This window comes from Coregonus lavaretus, assembly GCF_964263955.1.
Source record: "Coregonus lavaretus genome assembly, chromosome: 9".
NCBI classification, from domain to species: Eukaryota; Metazoa; Chordata; class Actinopteri; order Salmoniformes; family Salmonidae; genus Coregonus; species Coregonus lavaretus.
In genome coordinates, this window is record NC_139996.1 from 16,263,610 (window position 1) to 16,281,414 (window position 17,805).

The 17,805-nt window shown below is 41.9% G+C and overlaps 1 protein-coding gene across 1 annotated transcript in view; it reads right to left on the reverse strand.

The window, feature by feature from the left end:
• LOC311134974 (FYVE, RhoGEF and PH domain-containing protein 4-like) overlaps window positions 1-17,581 on the reverse strand; it is a 35,742-nt gene extending 18,161 nt beyond the window's left edge. The window contains exons 1-3 of the mRNA XM_084168763.1: window positions 17,503-17,581; window positions 7,147-7,302; window positions 995-1,184 (exon numbers count right to left, since the gene is read on the reverse strand). Coding sequence (XP_084024889.1) covers window positions 995-1,086 — 92 coding nt within the window. The 5' untranslated portion in view covers window positions 1,087-1,184; window positions 7,147-7,302; window positions 17,503-17,581. The remainder of the gene's footprint in view (window positions 1-994; window positions 1,185-7,146; window positions 7,303-17,502) is intronic.
• Window positions 17,582-17,805: the final 224 nt, after the last annotated feature.

Here is a 17,805-nt window from a genome sequence, read left to right on the forward strand (position 1 = left end):
CTGTATAGGCCTTGGTTGGCAGTGCTGGATGGAGTGGGGTAACGATGCTGGCTCAATGCTGTTGGACTGCACTGCATGAGCGTTTCACACAAGGGCACCATTGTTTCTGCCTCTCAAGCTCTCACTAACGGGCCTCCTCACATGCTGCTAAAATCCCCACACAGACTTGTAACCAAGCAGGAATGAAATCAGAAATGTCTTAAAGTCATAGGAAAATAGATGAAGACAGATGGTGCAATAGATAGCTACAATGCTTATATTCAATTAGCAACAAGTGTTTGTTTATTGAAATCACAACTAATGGCTGTGTTGCTATAGAGGAAACACTCAGCCTTGCCCTTGTGGGACAAATGACAATAGACAGATTCACATAGCCAAACCTTTTGATCAAGGTCCCAATCTAACATAATTTGAGACAGGAATCGAAACATGATATAAAGTTTGTGTATTAAAATCCTACCTCTTTCTTCTAGACTTTATCCTACAGCAGTGAGCTCTCTCCCACAAGTGAGGGAGCTGATTTTCCGCTCTGTACAAATCTCTTTTCATTCTCCACTAACGCTTTGACTTGTGAAATAGAAACTGCTCTCTCTGTCTAAAGCTTTCCTCTGAAGAAATATCAACAAATCGGGCTGAAAGTGACTTCTGGTTTTTATTTCATCTTCTAAATAGTAAGGGATATTAGGAAATATAAACTTTTCTGTTTTGCATGCAAGGTTTATTGACGTCACACTGATTACTACTCTCATGTCCGCCTGAATAATGTATTTCCTTTATTACGATAAGTGATGTAAATAGAAGTATCCATTTCAAATTACTTTCTCTTTCTCTCTCTTAGCAGTTAGTTACTCTTTTACACAAGAGCAAGAACACACACAAGGGCAATAATTTCACACATATTTGAGTTAGGGCTGTATCTCTGTTAGGGTGTAATTGATACTTTTCTCGCCTACCCACTCTGTACTCTACTTTTTCTCCCTGCTTGGTGCTCTACCTGTTCTCCTCAAAGTGGTTGATGAGGTCCAAGACTTTGGAGGGTTTCTCCCGGCTCTTCCCCGTCACCGCCCCTCCTCCTCCCTCCTCCATGGTGGCTCTGAGGAGTGCTCTCTCCACGCGCCCCAGCGCCAGTGGGGGGCCAGCAGGCACCGTCACCTGGCTCTGGAGGTGCGCTGGCTTCGGAGGCACTGGGGGGATGATAGGAGAAGGTCAGTTGTCAGGGCTAGAGAGGCAGTTGGTTTTTAGGTTGGGTCACTCTAGGGGCCTCTCTATGAATGTACTGGAGACGGGACAGGAGCCCAATACACAATCCCCATCAGCATTGTTGACTGTGTTTTGTGGAGTTTTGTGTTGTCATGTATACTTCCAACACAAGGTGGCAGCACAGGTTACTAAAAGCTAGTCTCATTCCAGAGTGTATGCAACCGCGTGTCTATAAGCCTGCAAAACATGGCTACATTTAGGCATAACATTTACCACCCAGAATGAGATTCAAATATAGCCATTACTATGGACTAGCAGTATCTTTATATAGCATGAACTATTCTATAATCCATAGAGGGGATGGCCAATGGACTGTTGTCATGTAGTAATTTAACTACGTTTTGCAGTAGGTTGGTGGTAGTTTAACTAAATTCAAATAAAGGTAGTGTTTTCAGTTGTTAATTATGTTTTGCCATGTAGTGGTGTAGCTAACTACTGGAACTACACACTACACTTTTGGCATAAAATAAATAAAATATGGTTAAGAAGGGCAATAATTTTTCGGCATCAGACCTGCCTAATTCTCACTTGAAAATTGTTTGTGTGTTTAATAAGCTAAATTACACATGCTGTTAAAATATTTCCCCAAAGTGATCTGTTTGTTGTCTATGACATTTCAGATTTAGGCTCATATGATAATTTTTCAAAGTAACTTTAGTTAAGTAAACTATATTTTTTTAAGGTTAGCTTTAGTGTAGCTAAACCTCTTCCAGTGTGAAGTAATTGGTAGCTTGGTAAACTACACTGAGTGTACAAAACATTAAGTACACCTGCTCTTTCCATGACATAGACCAGGGGTGTCAAACTCATTTTAGCTCAGGGGCCACATGGAGGAAAATCTATTCCCAAGTGGGCCGGACCGGAAAAATCATGGTATATATAACTTAAAAACAACAACTTCAGATTGTTTTCTTTGTTTTAATACGATCAACATACAACATAAAGCTGGAGCCTGAGGACAGTGTGTCCAAAATAGTACAAGCACAACATCACTATTAATCATAAAACACGTCAAGTTTATTTGAAAATTCTAAAGAAAAATAACACACAAACACACAATGCCCCAGTGATTAACAGAACTGTTTCACAGATCACAGAACTATATCAGGGTGTCATTTCTCAGGCAGAAATGTAGATAAAAATAATGAAATCCTGTTCCCCAAACAAGTGCAAGAACCACAGAGTCAAGAATAGGTTAAATATACAAATAAAATAAAATCAATTAAAAACAATAGCACATCAACATAAAAACATATAAACATAAAGCTGGAGCCTGAGGACAGTGTCCAAAAGCACAACATCAATATTAATCATAAAACACCTCAAGTTATTTGAAAGTTCTGAGGACAAAGAACACACAAACACACAATGCCTCAGTGATTCACAGAAGTATATCACAGATCACAGAACTATATCAGGGTGTCATTTCTCAGGCAGAAATGTAGATAAAAATAATGAAATCCTGTTCCCCAAACAAGTGCAAGAACCACAGAGTCAAGAATAGGTTAAATATACAAATAAATTAAAAACAATAGCACATCAACATAAAAACATATAAACATAAATCTGAAAGCGTTGCTCAAACTCCCGTAACAGTCCCGTTATTTTATCTTTGAACCGCTTCATGTCTGCCACATGTTGGGTCGTGCACACATTTTTCAGACAGGGGAAGTGAGCTGCATCACCACCGGCAAGTTGCGTCTCCCACAATGACAGCTTCAACTTGAAAGAACGTATGCTGTCATAATACTGCGTGACAACTTTGTTGCGCCCTTGCAGCTGTTTGTTCAAGTTATTCAGGTGCTCTGTAACATCCACCATAAATGCAAGGTCCTGCATCCATTCTGCGGAATGAAATTCTAACACTGGTTTGCCCTTTTCTTCCATGAACTGTTCAATTTCTTCTCGTAAATCAAAGAAACGCCTCAGCACAGCACCTCGGCTTAACCATCTTACCTCAGTGTGGTATGGCAGGCCATAGATGTGGTCTTTCTCTCTGAGAAGGCTGTCAAACTGACGGTGATTCAGGCTTCTGGATCGGATGAAATTAACAGTTTGGATGACCACCTTCATGACGTTATCCATCTTTAATGACTTGCAACACAAAGCCTCCTGGTGCAAAATACAGTGAAAAGTCAAAAAATTACGTCCTCCATTTGCAGATTGCACTTTCTCTCTGAACCTTGTCACAACGCCTGCTTTTTTCCCGATCATTGAGGGCGCACCATCTGTAGCCAGGCTGACAGCGCGGGACCAGTCCACTCCGACCCTGTCCAGCGTGCCGACGAGTGCGGTAAAAATATCAGCTGCTGTCGTTGTATCTGTCATCGGCACCAACTCCACGAACTCCTCAGTGACGGTCAATGTGTCATCAACTCCGCGGATGAAAATGGCCAGTTGTGCAACATCTGTAATGTCCGTGCTTTCATCAATTGCAACCGAAAACGCAATAAATGACTTTACTTTTTGCTTCAACTGGCTGTCCAAATCCACTGAAAGATCGGAAATCCTGTCTGCAACTGTGTTTCTTGTCAGGCTGATATTTGCAAAAGCCTGCCGCTTTTCAGGGCACACAATCTCCGCTGCCTTCATCATGCATGTTTTTACAAATTCACCCTCACTAAATGGTTTTGAAGCCACTGCGATTTCATTAGCAATGAGGTAGCTAGCTTTCACTGCAGCGTCACTGATGTCTCGGCTGTGAGTAAACACAGACTGCTGTTTCTTCAGACCCGCCAACAGTTAATTCACCTTCTCTCATCTCCGCTGTCCTTGAAAGTTGTCATATTTGTCGGCATGAAGACTCACATAGTGGCGACGAAGGTTATATTCTTTCAGCACTGCAACATGCTCTGAACACACCAAACATACAGCTTTCCCATTCAATTCCGTGAATAAATAGGATGACCATTTTTCTTGGAACACTCTGCACTCTGCGTCCACTTTTCTCTTTTTTGACAGAGACATATTGGGGCAATGAGGGTGCCAAAGCACATAATGTTAAAAGTAGAAGCCGTAATAAAGATCGCGGGCAAAACAAAGTAGCTCATTGGCTGCACGTGCTTGACCTACTTGCTCTGCCCCGGTATAAACAGTTTGCTTGCTTAACACAATTGCTATTGCGCCATCCAGTGGACGCAATTGGAACAGAATTTTTATTTATATATATATTTTTTTGTAAATCATCTCGCGGGCCGGATTAAACCCGTTTGCGGGCCTGATCCGGCCCGCGGGCCGGACGTTTGACACCCCTGACATAGACTGACCAGGTGAATCCAGGTGAATGCTATGATCCCTTATTGATGTCACTTGTTAAATCCACTTCAATCAGTGTAGATGAAGGGGAGGAGACAGGTTAAAGAAGGCTTTTTAAGCCTTGAGACAATTGAGACATGGATTGCGTATGTGTGCCATTCAAAGGGTGAATAGGCAAGACAAAATATTTACGCGCCTTTGAACGGGGTATGGTAGTAGGTGCCAGGCACACCGGTTTGTGTCAAGAACTGCAACGCTGCTGGGTTTTTCACCCTCAACAGTTTCCCGTGTGTATCAACAATGTTCCACCACCCAAAGGACATCCAGCCAACTTGACAAAACTGTGGGAAGCATGGAGTCAACATGGGCCAGCATCCCTGTGGAACACTTTCGACACCTTGTAGAGTCCATGCCCTGACGAACTGAGGCTGTTCTTAGGGAAAAAGGCAGGGCGGGGCTGTGCAACTCAACATTAGGAAGGTGTTCCTAATGTTTGGTATACTCAGTGTATATTTTCAGAGTAGCTTCCCCAACACTGGAAGAGGGTTAGAGTTGTCCTTTTTATCGCTAGAGAATGATTTACTGTGTTCAAATAAAAGAGGAATGCAACACCACTAAAGTCAATGTTTCCCCACTGTGTCACACTGTGTGTCTGGTTACATAACTCGCTCTTCCGTGTCGCGAGAGCTGCTTTGTCATGTATGTTCCGAGTCACGTGTGAGTAATTATCCAAATGTAAACAAGTGTCAGTATGTCTAAGCAGCACTGCTCTCAGCGCTCTGTTGTCCTGTGTGGTTCAGTTGGTAAGAGCGTGGTGGAAGACTGGCACCAGGGTTGGGGTCAATTCCAATTTTATTTGAAATTCCAATTCAATTCTTGAAATCACTCATGAAGTGGAGAATTTACATTGAATTTAATTAAAATGAAATTCAACAATCTTGAAGTTATGGAATTGGAATTGAATTGGAATTAGACTGTTTGGACTTTTTGCATTGGAATTTAATTGGAATTCCCAGTTAATGGAATGAATGCACATAGTATAAAAAATTGACTGTATGATATGTTTTTAATAATTTCAACCTGTATTCCTATATTTCCAGTATAGCTAGACTGTCTAAACAGTGACATGATCAGCCTGAAAGCCTGAGGGTATTGAATTCAAATTGGATTTTGTGGAACTGTTGGGGATAATTTTGGTATTTGGTATTTCATTAGGATCCCCATTAGCTGTTGCGAAAGCAGAAGCTACTCTTCCTGGGGTCCACACAAAACATGAAACATTACATAATACAGAACGTTAATAGACAAGAACATCACAAGGACAGAACTATACACATTTAAAAACGTCACACAGCCTACATATCAATACATACACATAAAATATCTAGGTCAAATAGGGGAGAGGCGTTGTGCCGTGAGGTGTTGCTTTATCTGTTTTTTGAAACCAGGTTTGCATTTGAGCAATATGAGATGGAAGGGAGTTCCATGCAATAATGGCACTATATAATACTGTACGCTTTCTTAATTTTGTTCTTGATTTGGGGACTGTGAAAAGACCCCCGGTGGCATGTCTGGTGGGGTAAGTGTGTGTGTCAGAGCTGTGCATAAGTTGACTATGCAAACAATTTGGAATTTCCAACACATTAATGTATCTTATAAAAATAAGAAGTGATGCAGTCAGTCTCTCCTCAACTCTTAGCCTAGAGAGACTGGCATGCATAGTATTTATATTAGCCCTCTGATTACATTTACATTTACATTTTAGTCATTTAGCAGACGCTCTTATCCAGAGCGACTTACAGTTAGCGCATACATTATTTTTATCGAACCCACAACCCTAGCGTTGCAAACGCCATGCTCTACCAACTGAGCTACATCCCCATGAAGAGCAAGACGTGCCGCTCTGTTCTGGGCCAGCTGCAGCTTAACTAGGTCTTTCTTTGCAGCACTTGACCACATGGCTGGACAATAATCAAGATAAGACAGAACTAGAGCCTGCAGGCCTTGCTTTTGGAGTGTGGTGTCAAAAAAGCATGGACAGACCTCTCCCCATCTTTACAACAATTGAATGACAGGTTATGGTCAATAATATCAAAGACTGCACTGAAATCTAATAGTACAGCTCCCACAATCTTATTATTATTAATTCATTTCTTTCAACCAATAATCAGTAATTTGTGTCAGTGCAGTACACTTTGAGTGCCCTTCTCTATAAGCATGCTGAAAGTTGTCAATTTGTTTACAGAGAAATAGCATTGTATTTGGTCAAACACATTTTTTCCAACAGTTTGCTAAGAGCTGGCAACAAGCTGACAGGTATGCTGATAGAACCAGTAAAGGCCTCTTTACCACTTTCCCTCCAGGCCTGAGGACAAACACCTTCCTCTAGACTCAGATTAAAGATACTGGAATTTGAATTGAATTAAATGGAATTTACAGGGAGAGAGAATTTAATTATAATTGAATTTGTGGAATTGACCCCAACCCTGGTTGGTACTAACAACACCAGGGTCATGGGTTCGATTCCCACTGGGGTCACATATTCTAAAGTGTATGAACTCACTGTATTGTAAATCGCTTTGGATAGAAATGTCTGCTAAATGGTATATTAAAAAGCATTATTATCAGTACCTTGTGGTTTGGGCTGCAGTAAGGGCCTGCTGGCCAAGCCTCTTCCATTGACACCCCTCCTGCTCTTCTCACTGGGACTCTTCCCACACAGACCTGTCCGACTGACTCTCGCACTGCGGGGGCCACTGCCACGTTCACTGAGGCTGCTGCTTAGAGCTGGAACAGAGAGAGAGAGAGAGAGAGAGAGAGGGAGAGAGAAGGAGAGCAAGAAAGAGGAACGGTGAGATTCCTTACACTCAACAACACTCATTTGGCCACAGTGCGTATGAGCAGAGTAAGTGTTGCTCCATCTAACCCTCACAGAATATCTCCCACTGCCCCTTGCTTGCAATGATTGTATTCCTTGTGCTGGGGACAATAAAAGGCCACTCTAAAATGTGCAGTTTTGTCACACAACACAATGCCACAGATGTCTCAAGTTTTGAGGGAGCTTGCAATTTGCATGCTGACTGCAGGAATGTCCACCAGAGCTGTTGCTACCATAAGCTGCCTCCAACGTCGTTTTAAAGAATTTGGCAGTACGTCCATACGGCCTCAAAACCACAGACCACGTGTAACCTCGCCAGCCCAGGACCTCCACATCCGGCTTCTTCACCTGCGGGATCGTCTGAGACCAACCACCCAGATAGCTGATGAAACTGTTGGTTTGCACAACCAAATAATTTCTGCACAAACTGTCAGAAACTGTCTCAGGGAAGCTCACCTGTATGCTCGTCGTCCTCACCAGGGTCTTGACCTGACTGCAGTTCGGCGTCATACAGAGATACCGTGACGAGATGCTGAGGACCATTATCGTGCCATTCATCCGCCGCCATCACCTCATGTTTCAGCCTGATAATACACGGCCCCATGTTGCAAGGATCTGTATGCAATTTCTGGAAGCTGAAAATGTCCCAGTTCTTCCATGGCCTGCTTCCTCACCAGATATGTCACCCATTGAGCATGTTTGGGATGCTCTGGATCGACGTGTACGACAGCGTGTTCCAGTTTCCGCCAATATCCAGCAACTTCGCACAGCCATTGAAGAGGAGTGGGACAACATTCCACAGGCCACAATCAACAGCCTGATCAACTCTATGCGAAGGAGATGTCGCGCTGCATGAGGCAAATGGTTAGCCCACCAGATACTGACTGGTTTTCTGATCCACACCCCTACTTTTTTTTCAAGGTATCTGTGACCAACAGATGCATATCTTTATTCCTAGTCATGTGAAATCCATAGACTAGGGCCTAATGAATATATTTCAATTGACTGATTTCCTTTTATGAACTGTAACTCAGTAAAATATTTGAAATTGTTGCATGTTGCGTTTATATTTTGTTCAGCATAAATACATGACTTAACTCGGTTGTTGGTTGAGTGAACACCCACACAAACCTTCACTCAGCATCTATACAGTATAATCAATGTGTAACATTGTCCATTGTTTCTGAGAGGCTGTTCATTCACTAGCGCTGCAGAGCCTGCATTACTGCATGTGATGAAACAAACTAATTTGCTTATTCGCTCCATGCTCAGTAAGTCTACAGAGAAGAGTTCACTGAATGAAGTAAAGGCCCATCCCAGTGGTATGAATAATTGAAATGTGACCTAAATACCTTAATAAACTCAATCTCTTCAATCTTAAAAATAGATCACTGTTTCTCTTTGCTCTAAAAGTATCATACTTTTTATAGCATACCTTCAACTCACAATACCGCTATAAAAAAGTATGATTCACTCATCATAACAAGGAAGGAACTCCAGTGGCATTCTACACTCTTAGAAAAAAGGTTTCCATAGGAGAACCCCTTTTGGTTCCAGGTAGAACTGTTTTTGGTTCCAGGTAGAACTGTTTTGGGTTCCATGTAGAACCCTCTGTGGAAAGGGTTCTACATGGAACTCAAAAGGGTTCTTTCTACCTGGAACCAAAAGGGTTCTACCTGGAACCAAAAAGGGTTCTTCAAAAGGTTCACCTATGGGGACAGTCAAAGAATCCTTTTAGGCTCTAGATAGCAACCTTTTTTCCAAGAGTGTATACATGGTGCTGTACACTGAGTATATAAAACATTAAGAACACCTTCCTAATATTGAGTTGCACCCCCCCACCCCCCTTTTGCCCTCAGAACAGCCTCAATTCGTCGGGGCATGGACTCTAAAAGGTGTCGAAAGTGTTCCACAAGGATGCTGGCCCATGTTGACTCCAATGCTTCCCACAGTTGTGTCAAGTTGGCTGGATGTCCTTTGGGTGGTGGAACATTCTTGATACACACGAAAACTTTTGAGGTTGAAAAACCCAGCAGCATTGCAGTTCTTCACACAAACCAGTGCGCCTGGCACCTACTACCATACCCCGTTCAAAGGCACTTAAATCCTTTTTCTTGCCCATTCACCCTCTGAATGGCACACATACACAATCCATGTCTTAATCGTCTCAAGGCTTAAAAATCCTTCTTTAACCTGTGTCCTCCCCTTCATCTACACTGATTGAAGTGGATTTAACAAGTGACATCAATAAGGGATCATACCATTCACCTGGATTCACCTGGTCAGTCTATGTCATGGAAAGAGCAGGTGTTCTGAATGTTTTGTACACTCTAGCTATTTTTACAGCTCCGCTTCAATTACAGACAACACGGCTTTTACAAGAAATGGTCTAGTAGTGACTGACTAGGAAAGTCCCACGATCTGCTGGGGGTGGGATACTTTTAGAGCTGGCCTCAAGAACTCGGCTGATTAAATGCTTGACATCATCTGCAATCACTTTAAAGGGTAAATTTAGAACATGTTCTGGTCCATATAACCAATTTCGGTTAAAATCAAGTCTCCACATCCAAATCAAGTCGCCTAGCGGAACATGTATGTTAGTGATTGTAGAAAGAGTCAGTGACACCCTCTATAGTAAATCTCCAGAGGTTGTTATTAACATGCCAAACACCCTGTCATTCTGATGTAAATCACCTACATCTTTTCACTCACAGTGAAATGCAGACCCTCTCCACAACAGAGCAGCCAGTGTGTGGTTCTAGGTGTACTGTTTGTCACTGATGTAAACACCTGTGGAGTGTATGGACCTCTGGCCCTACCTCTTTCTGTTGTCTTAAAAGGGACAATCTGCGATAGGTACATCCATTTCTTTTAAACTTTTAAATCAATGATATACAGTGCCTTGCAAAAGTATTCATCCCCCTTGGCGTTTTTCCTATTTTGTTGCATAACAACCTGTAATTTAAATGGATTTATATTTGGATTTCATGTAATGGACATACACAAAATAGTCCAAATTGGTGAAGTGAAATGAAAAAAAGAACTTGTTTGAAAAAATGCTAAAAAATTAATAACGGAAAACTGCTGCGTGCATATGTATTCACCCCCTTTGCTATGAAGCCCCTAAATAAGATCTGGTGCAACCAATTACATTCAGAAGTCACATAATTAGTTAAATAAAGTCCACCTGTGTTCAATCTAAGTGTCACATGATCTCAGTATATATACACCTGTTCTGAAAGGCCCCAGAGTCTGCAACACCACTAAGCAAGGGGCACCACCAAGCAAGCGGCACCATGAAGACCAAGGAGCTCTCCAAACAGGTCAGGGACAAAGTTGTGGAGAAGTACAGATCAGGGTTGGGTTATAAAAAAAATATCCTAAACTTTGAACATCCCACGGAGCACCATTAAATCCATTATTAAAAAATGGAAATAATATGGCACCACAACAAACCTGCCAAGAGAGGGCCGCCCACCAAAACTCACAGACAAGGCAAGGAGGGCATTAATCAGAGAGGCAACAAAGAGACCAAAGATAACAAACTCCAAACGAGCTTCAACGCCATACAACACTCCTTCCGTAGCCTCCAACTGCTCTTAAACACTAGTAAAACTAAATGCATGCTCTTCAACCGAACGCTGCTTGCACCCACCCACCCAACTAGAATCACTACTCTCGGCGGGTCTGACCTAGAGTATGTGGATAACTACAAATACCTAGGTGTCTGGTTAGACTGTAAACTCTCCTTCCAGACTCACATTAAGCATCTCCAATCAAAAGTTAGATCTAGAATCGGCTTCCTATTTCGCAACAAAGCCTCCTTCACTCATGCTGCCAAACATGCCCTCGTAAAACTGACTATCCTACCGATCCTTGACTTCGGCGATGTCATTTACAAAATAGCCTCCAACACTCTACTCAGCAAATTGGATGTAGTCTATCACAGTGCCATCCGTTTTGTCACCAAAGCCCCATATACTACCCACCATTGTGACCTGTACGCTCTTGTTGGCTGGCCCTCACTACATATTCGTCGCCAAACCCACTGGCTCCAGGTCATCTATAAATCACTGCTAGGCAAATCCCAGTCTTATCTTAGCTCACTGGTCACCATAGCAACACCCACCCGTAGTCTGCGCTCCAGCAGGTATTTCTCACTGGTCATCCCCAAAGCCAACACCTCCTTTGGCCGCCATTTCTTCCAGTTTTCTGCTGCCAATGACTGGAACGAACTGCAAAAATCTCTGAAGCTGGAGACTCTTATCTCCCTCACTAACTTTAAGCATCAGTTGTCAGAGCAGCTTACCGATCACTGCACCTGTACACAGCCTTTCTGAAATTAGCCCACCCAACTACCTCATCCCCATATTGTTATTTATTTTGCAAATTTGCACCCCAGTATCTCTATTTGCACATAATCTTTTGCACTATTGTTCCAAATCATTCCAAATTTTAACTATTTTGCACTATTGCCTATTTATTGCCTTACCTCCATAACTTACTACATTCGCACACACTGTATATATATTTTCTGTTGTATTTTTGACTTTATGTTTTGTTTACCCCATATTTAACTCTGTGTTGTTGTTTTTATGTAAATGAGAACTTGTTCTCAACTGGCTTACCTGGTTAAATAAAGGTGAAATAAAAAATAAAATAAAAATAACCCTGAAGGAGCTGCAAAGCTCCACAGTGGAGATTGGAGTATCTGTCCATATGACCACTTTAAGCCATACACTCCACAGAGCTGGGCTTTATGGAAGAGTGGCCAGAAAAAAGCCATTGCTTAAAGAAAAAAAGAATCAAACACGGTTTGTGTTCGCCAAAAGGCATGTGGGAGACTCCCCAAACATATGGAAGAAGGTACTCTGGTCAGATGAGACTAACTGAGCTTTTTGGCCATCAAGGAAAACGCTATGTCTGGCGCAAACCCAACACCTCTCATCACCCCGAGAACACCATCCACACAGTGAAGCATGGTGGTGGCAGCATCATGCTGTGGGGATGTTTTTCATCGGCAGGGACTGGGAAACTGGTCAGAATTGAAGGAATGATGGATGGCGCTAAATACAGGGAAATTCTTGAGGGAAACCTGTTTCAGTCTTCCAGAGATTTCAGACTGGGACGGAGGTTCACCTTCTAGCAGGACAATGACCCTAAGCATACTGCTAAAGCAACACTCGAATGGTTTAAGGGGAAACATTTCAATGTATTGGAATGGCCTAGACAAAGCCCAGACCTCAATCCAATTGAGAATCTGTGGTATGACTTAAAGATTGCTGTACACCAGCGGAACCCATCCAACTTGAAGGAGCTGGAGCAGTTTTGCCTTGAAGAATGGCCAAAAATCCCAGTGGCTAGATGTGCCAAGCTTATAGAGACATACCCCAAGATACTTGCAGCTGTAATAGCTGCAAAAGGTGGCGCTACAAAGTATTGACTTTGGGGGGGTGAATAGTTATGCACGCTCAAGTTTTCTGTTTTTTTGTCTTATTTCTTGTTTGTTTCACAAGAAAAAATATTTTGCATCTTCAAAGTGGTAGGCATGTTGTGTAAATCAAATGATACAAACCCCCCAAAAATCAATTTTAATTCCAGGTTGTAAGGCAACAAAATGGGAAAAATGCCAAGGTTGGTGAATACTTTCGCAAGCCACTGTATACCCACTGATTCTTAAATAATATGATTCATAAATGCCTCATGAGCTTAGTTCAACTGTCGTACCTCATCAGAACCCAAAATATATGTTTGTTTTACTCCATTGTTTATAAACAATGTAATTGTAAATAAACACTGTATGGCCTTCAAACATGGTTAAAACTAGAATTTTGTTATCATGGATGGGCAGTTCTTGCATCCATAGCTCTGTCTATGAATTTGAGAGTGGTTACATTTTTCCAGGCCCAACCCTCAGCTGTTTACCCAAACAGTGGCTAGGTGACAACTTTATTTATTGTTTGAACTGTAGATTTCCTAATTAAAAACTGGAATCCTTAATTGTGAAACAGCCACACGCAACAGAAAAGCACAATATGTACAGCCATTTTTTTACCATGCTGAGCGACGCTCCTCAGCTTGGCAACAAAAACAATAACAACGGTGGTGGGGTGGCCAGTGGCGCTGTTTCCCCCTACTGCAGATTCCATCTTTAAACATTACGGAGGTGGAAACACACACACACACACACACACACACACACACACACACACACACACTGGCCTCCTCTCGTTAAAAGTGGCCCACCACAGACCCCCATGCAAATTAGCAGCCAGCGCCATGCTAAATCAAAGCATGTGGACATTAAGTTGTTAGGGAGCACAAAGAGCCCCTTTCTGGGTTATTTCAGAGACACATTTGGGCCTTTCATTCTCTTCCTCTTTGAGCTCCACCGGGGAGGAGGGGGGTTAGTTCTTCTCTGTTGCTGTGGCTGATGTAAACATGGCTAGGCTTCTGTGTGACAGCCTCGTGGGAGATGGGCCCATTCAAACAGCCTCAGGTCTGAGTGGTCGTGTTCTATCTGAGAAGGGCGACACTTAGTGACCACAACAGTACCAAACAACACTAGATAATGTCAATGTTTTTGCCATTTCTATATCACACTATGACTACAGTAAATTGAATCAACTCTGTTCCTCTTCTCTTTAATATTAATGTCAGTCTTCTGATGCAGAATGTAAACTGTATTAGCCTACATCAGTTATCCTAATTGCATGTTTGCAAGGTGAGTTTCTGAGCCTGGGGTATAGGGCCTAACAGGATTCTGTGGAAACTGGAAAGTGAGCAAATATTGAGAATCCACAGCTAAATCCAATTGTCAATAGTGAATGCAGAGCTCAGGTGAACACAATCCCACCTGAGGTTCTGTCCTTGATTTACACTGTAGGAGACCTGCTACCATGGCAACTGGCCTGAACCTTTCCAAGACTACATCATATTTTACTATTGAGCAGGCAGGGAGAACAAGCCTGAGGGCATTCACTTGTTTCAAAATAGTTTTAGACCGACTGTGGTGGAAATCATGGCATTTGTTTCTCAGCCAGTCAAGACAATCATAAGTAAATCCTCAAGAATTATCCAATGAATATGAGCAGACATTTATCTAGCATTTATCAAAATAATAGCATATAAATAAAACATTCTCCCAGTATTGAACTCTATCACTTTATTGCAAGGCAGCGAACTGAAAATAGACCAAATACTCTGTCCTCTTGATCTTTCATGACATCCCGAGAGAGAAGAGGAGGATAAGTGTTGAAGATCTGTTTAGGAAAAAAATCAGTTTAACTCAGATCAGGGTTTGTGTGTTAAATCCCCCAGTGTACTGCTGGTGCTACTAAAGATATTGTTTCCTTTTAGAAGACCCCTCCCTGTCCTCCCTGTCAGTTTCGACTTGTAATTCCGAGTTGGATGACCGTTCAAAACGATTTATCGCCGTCTAAGCCCAGTTCTCTTGAAAACACTGAAGTCGTGGGTTGGAGATTTCAGAGTTCCGAGTTGTCTTGAATGCACCAAGACACACAAGAATGCATGTTTACCAATACCACCAGGCTCAGAGAGAAGGATGAAGGAATGTATCAGTCTAACAAAACCACTTCTCTCCGTAATCAGAGAGAAGAGCAGCGCATCCACACCCATTACCTCACATGGAGTAAGGGAAAATAACAGGAGAGACAAACCACGATGCCTTGGAATATACAGTATCTTGTTTTTAAGTGGATGCTTGAAAAAGCTGTATCCAATTTGTGTAATAACAGTATCTACTTCTAAGTGACATGATACTTTTTCTTTCCAGTAATTTCTTTCCTTAGAACATAAAACATAGTTCAATAGATATGCATACATACCATAGTTAAGTAGATATACTGTATGTAAGGTAATGAATGCCTCAGTCTTTACCATTTGTTGCTCTAGGGCAATTCCACGGTGACACAGAGATTTTACAAAAACACATTTACTTGAAGAACAGTGCAAATGCAAAGTTTGGTAACAGAATGACGGTTTGTGCTGTTGGTGTCGTCATTCTGTTACCAAACTTTGCATCTGTTACCAAACTGTGTCACTCTGTTACCGTGTAAATTGTACAATTTTCAGTGGAAATTGTTCGAAGTAGTCATTGTGCATTGAGTTGTATGGTTTGTTTAACTTTGCAATCATTGGTTTTTGTTTGACATACATTTTAAAGTGAAAACTCTGAGTCTCAGTGTCACTCTGTTACTGTGGAATTGCCGTGTAGTCTAGAAGAACATGTTCCTCAACTATTCATTAAAGGCATTCAGCCTGGGGTGAGTCTGTGTGACAAGTACTGCCTTCACAGCTCCTGAAGGGTTATTACATCACATCACACGGAGTACCTGACCTGCCTTTGTTACAAAAACCATTGATCCTTCCTCTGTCCGTCTGTCTGTCTGTCTGCCTCTCTGTCTGTCTGTCTCTCTGTCTCTGTCTATCTCTCTGTCTCTCTGTCTGTCTCTCTCTCTCTCACTAATCCTGAGGCAACATGTGTCCCGATTCTCAAGCAAGAACTGTGAGTAAAAACAATAGGCACACCTGTCTGTCTCCACACAGCCATCCACCTGGCACCCTGAGACTGAGAGGGGAGTGTCTGAGAACAACTCTGAGACTGAGCTTCAGACTATATCTTCAAACCATGATCTAAATTACAGCTTTAACTTTCAACCAGAATAGACCAGAGCACTGTGCCCCAAGGGGGCACCCCACTCTCATCACACAGAATATCTAACAATGTATAATAAACTCTGCCTGGGATTCAAAATGGGTGGTATGGGGATTTCTCATGGTGATTTCCAGTTAGGAGCAGGGATGTATGATGTCATACAAGAAAAAGGGAAGGAATGTAGATGTGAAAGTGAATACATCCACAACATATGAGTAAATATATCCACAATTCAAAACTGGTCCTTGGACCTGCAATTATGAAATACAGTGACCATAGAATTACTTGCTATCATTATCTGATACTTTCAGTGCAAATGCCAACAGCTGTGGGAATAGTCCAACTCCAGGAAACCTCAAAACAACATGACAAATACATGTTGCTAACTCTTCAATAGAGCAACAGAATCAACACAATGTATATCAACCACATCTGAACCCCCTGTGAAAAGTTGATTATATTTCCCACTGGGCATTTTTTTTTTGAATCAACGTTGTTTCCATGTCATTTCAACAAAAAAATTCAACATTATGACGTTTTAATCAATGTGGAAAACTGATTAGATTTGCAAAAAGTCATCAACATAAGGGGATTTCGTATTTTTTTCACCCAACTTTTAACCTAAATCCAATGTCATGGTGACATTTGTTGTTGATTTCATGTTGAATTCACGTTAGTTGACAACTCAACCAAATGTAAATAGAAAATAGACTTTGAACTGACGTCTGTGCCCAGTGGGTGGTGTCTCAGTGAAAAAGGCAAATGTGAGTGCTACACAAATGAATGACCATGCTGTGCAGTACAGAGTTAGAGAGAGTCTGTGGGAACATAGGAGCAGGTTAGAACATCTCTTGTTGTTGGAGTGGTCTAGTCTCTGCTAGGTTACTAGGGCTGAGCGATATGGTCAAAATATATAATCCTATACGTAAAAGATAATAATTATAAGGCGGTTTTATATTGTATTTTAGGTTTCAGAATAAAGTTTTAAATATGTTTTATTATTAGTGCATGACCCAGAATGGCAACAAATAAATTGTGAGTGGTTTGTGGATCCATACCGAGATACCAGTATTCATGATATATTGTCCTATTCTCTACACCTGCATCTAAAAACAGACCCAACCAAACTGTATATCAACCACAATACCACATTCATCTAACAACAGACCCAACCAAACTGTATATCAACCACAATACCACATTCATCTAAAAACAGACCCAACCAAACTGTATATCAACCACAATACCACATTCATCTAAAAACAGACCCAACCAAACTGTATATCAACCACAATACCACATTCATCTAAAAACAGACCCAACCAAACTGTATATCAACCACAATAGCACATTCATCTAAGAAAACAGAGAAAAATGTGAGAGAGAGGAGGGGAAGAGCTGAAGCAGTGACATAAATAGAGAATAAACTCACCCAAAGCCTCTTCTACAGAGTAGTAGGAAATCCTTACAGGACTGACAAGGCAGCTCAAGCATGAGTAGTAGGGAAAGTAACATACGATCTTCCCAGGTAGGCAGACAGGTACTGCAGCTCAGAGCTAAGTGACTCAGCTCAGCGGAGAGACTCACCAATGGGAAGACTCCTCCCTCCCTCCCTCCCCTTTCTCTCTCTCAGAACAACCAGAGGGACAACGCACAGAGACAGTACATAGCACACCAACACACACGTGCAAACACACACAAGCACAAAGGCACACGTCACACACACGCCACACAC